Raw genomic sequence first — 3,220 nt, 5'->3', positions numbered from 1 at the left:
TGCGCATTAAATATCGCATGCGATTTATCGTGCAGCCCTACTATCCAATGATGTAAATCTGTTTGTCTGACCAACAGCAGAAAGGTGGAGCGATCAGAGAAAATCAATACTTGTTAAAGGAACATGCCACTATTTTTGAAAAGTTAAACAGTTGAGTTTTATGGTTTTCGAATCCATTCAGCCGATCTCCGGGTCTGGCGGTAGCACTTTTAGCTGCAGCTTAGCATAGATCATTGAATCTGATTAGACCGTTAGCATCTCGCTCAAAAATGACCAAAGAGTTTCGATATTTTTCCTATTTAAAACTTAACTCTTCTGTAGTTACATCGTGTTTTGACCGACGGAAAATGAAAAGTTGCGATTTTCTAGACCGATATGGCTAGGAACTATACTCTCATTCCGGCGTAATAATCAAGGAACTTTGCTGCCGTACCATGTGTGCAGCAGGCACAATGATATTACGCAGCGCCTGAAAATAGTCCACAGCTAGGTAATATCGAAACTCTTTGGTCATTTTTGAGCGAGATGCTAACGGAGATGCTAAACTCAACTGTTTAACTCTAGGGGAGTTGGAAAATGAGCTATTTTCAAAAATAGTGGCGTTCCTTTAAGAAACCATTATTTTGCTTTATGGTTTTGCATTATTTTTTGTTACAGTCATTTCACAACCTTATAAAACATTAATTTATTGTATATACTGTATATTTAATGATTTATTTAGAGTTTTTGAACACACATATGGGCCCTTCTTATTTCAATACTACAGAATTGTTTTGAACCTTCATGAATTACATTTTTATTCTTCTAGTAATTACATAAGGCCTGTATTTCCCATGGATCAAGCATTCCCACAACCAGTAAAGTGCCTGACTGGAACATCACAACCACAGCAAATATCTGAAAACAGTGAAGCTCTGCCCAAACAAAACAAACACGCATGCCATAGTTTAGGATCTTACCTCAGAGCCTTCTGCATTAAAGTGGTCCAGTGCTTGTTTTCTGATCTCTCCCTTGATGGAGCCGTCCAAACGCTGAACATTAGAGAACACACAGATACAGTTAAGGAATGTCAAGCGTGGCACTTTGACCAAACTGGGGCACCTCAGCTAGATATGCTCCCATAAAATCCTAAAACCCCCTAAGTTACCACAAAATTATGACGACACCGATGTTTTGCCAGCCCAAAACAACACTAAGACGCAAGCTGTGCTAATGCTCAAAGCTCCACCGACCAAAAAATAACAGGGATAAAAATAGGCTCTGGGAACTTGCTGTCTGAGCAGACATACTGCAACCCTGACACATGATTCCTTAAATCGCCCGAGCCAAGTCCATACAAGCTACATCTCTGAATGTCTCCACAGACATTACAAAAAAAAATCTAGATTTACAACAGAAGATGAAAAATCACAAATTGTGTATTTGCATAATTTTGTAATTGAGTATTCTGTAGCACACAAAAACAAGTACTGCATTTTCCGGAAAACAAGTTGCACCTGACTATAAGCGCACCGGGTCAAAATTTCACTGATGAGAAAAAAATGTGACTGAAATTAAAATGTAAGTTAACCTGTTAACTGTCGGTTCCACTTTTTGAACATAGACCTGAAAATGACATTTCCAACTTAAACTGTTATAAATTTTGAATGCTTTGGACCCCAGACTTAAGGTTGGCCTCTTTTTAAAGAAGACACTTGGCAGATTATTGTAGAAGTGAAAAATGTTATAAAGATTATATAACAAAAAAAGTTATGGAAGTTTAAGTTTATTAAAATATAAAATTTAAAAAAATAAATTTAAATATTTATATTTTACAAAACATGTTTTACTCTAAAACTGCTAAAAAATCTAAACCAAAATTCTGAACAAGTTATGTTCCAAATTTGAGGTTGATATCTCACAAAATGAGCTTTTCCACTAGATGACCATCAAACCCCATTAGTAACCATTTAAGGAGGCCTTCATTTCCATATATGGTTTGAGTGATCTGAAACATGTTTTTCCATACTTTTCTCAATATTTATGAATTAGACATCACAATCAGAAGTATTAAGGGCAGTATGGCAGTATTTGATTTCAATTCAACCTAAAAAAAAAAAAACATAAAAGACATGCTATGAGAACCCTGGACTTGCGTTATAGTTCACAATGCATACAAAATTGAGAATCTATTGTTTTTTTCTATATATTCAAAACACTTTTAGACCTTTTTTTCTCAAAAAATAGAATGGATGTTATCTTTTGAACACTCTCTATGAAAATTAATAAAGATTTTTACAGATTTTTCATGATTTCATGTGTATCACTATTTCAAAGTAAAGGTCAGAACGCACTCTCTGACTCTGATGAGTACTCTTCTTGCATATTAATAAATTACAGTTGCTCTGTAAAATATTTTAAAAATCAGTCACCAAATATAAAAACTAGTCTTTAAGCTTTCAAACAAATATATAGTTTGTCAAGATTACTTTAGGTTCAGACTAAGATATTACTGTTTAAAACTTGTAATGGCAAGTGGGCCCATGACAGTTAACAGGTTAAAAGTAACTCAATATGCATGCAAAATGTGTTTTGTTTTATTCAGAAACGTTACATCACTGATCGGTCGGCCGATAAGTTTTTCTGTTTGGCCGATGCGTTCGAGGCGGGACTTTTATTTTGACGGCGCTGACAGCAGCAGCGCCTGAGCACACAGTGCTCACATTCTCCCTCTTGATCGCCATCGTCGTTAACAGTTCTGTCTAATATGGATAGAAGTCTGTCTAATAATCCGATAGAACTGTTAAACAAAGGAATTAAAATGTATACAAAAAGTATTATAACGATTGCTTTTATATTATTAGTAATAGAAAGGCAAACATTATAATACTTTCTCGTTTGCTGTCAGCATTCAGCAAATATGCATTTACATAATTTAAACAAATCTTTGAATGGCTAATGAAAATTTTATTTCACAAACCTTGCAAACTTAAGGCCGGGACACACCAAGCCGACTTCAAAGAACTAGCGGCGACGAAAGCCTAAAGGCGGGCATACACGGTGTGATTTTTGCTGCCGTACGAGCTCGCAGGCGATTTTTTTCTCTCGGGAGAAAATCGCAGATGCTCGCATGGTCGCAGCTCGTACCGTGTGAGAAGAATTACGGGCCGATCCGAGAACGTTACGAGCACCTCCCGTCCTCCCGATAATTTTCAAACATGTCAAAAAAAAATCGGACGCT

General features: G+C 36.2%; 1 protein-coding gene across 1 annotated transcript in view; it reads right to left on the bottom strand.

Moving 5' to 3' along the window:
* The window catches only part of LOC107690375 (chromodomain-helicase-DNA-binding protein 2-like), a 36,749-nt gene that overhangs the window by 13,441 nt on the left and 20,088 nt on the right, over positions 1 to 3,220 (bottom strand). Inside the window, exon 20 of the mRNA XM_016488685.1 lies at positions 960 to 1,031. Coding sequence (XP_016344171.1) covers positions 960 to 1,031 — 72 coding nt within the window. The remainder of the gene's footprint in view (positions 1 to 959; positions 1,032 to 3,220) is intronic.

This window comes from Sinocyclocheilus anshuiensis, unplaced genomic scaffold (assembly GCF_001515605.1).
Source record: "Sinocyclocheilus anshuiensis isolate Anshui unplaced genomic scaffold, SAMN03320099.WGS_v1.1 scaffold609, whole genome shotgun sequence".
NCBI lineage: Eukaryota > Metazoa > Chordata > Actinopteri > Cypriniformes > Cyprinidae > Sinocyclocheilus > Sinocyclocheilus anshuiensis.
This window is presented reverse-complemented; position numbering and strand designations above follow the sequence as displayed.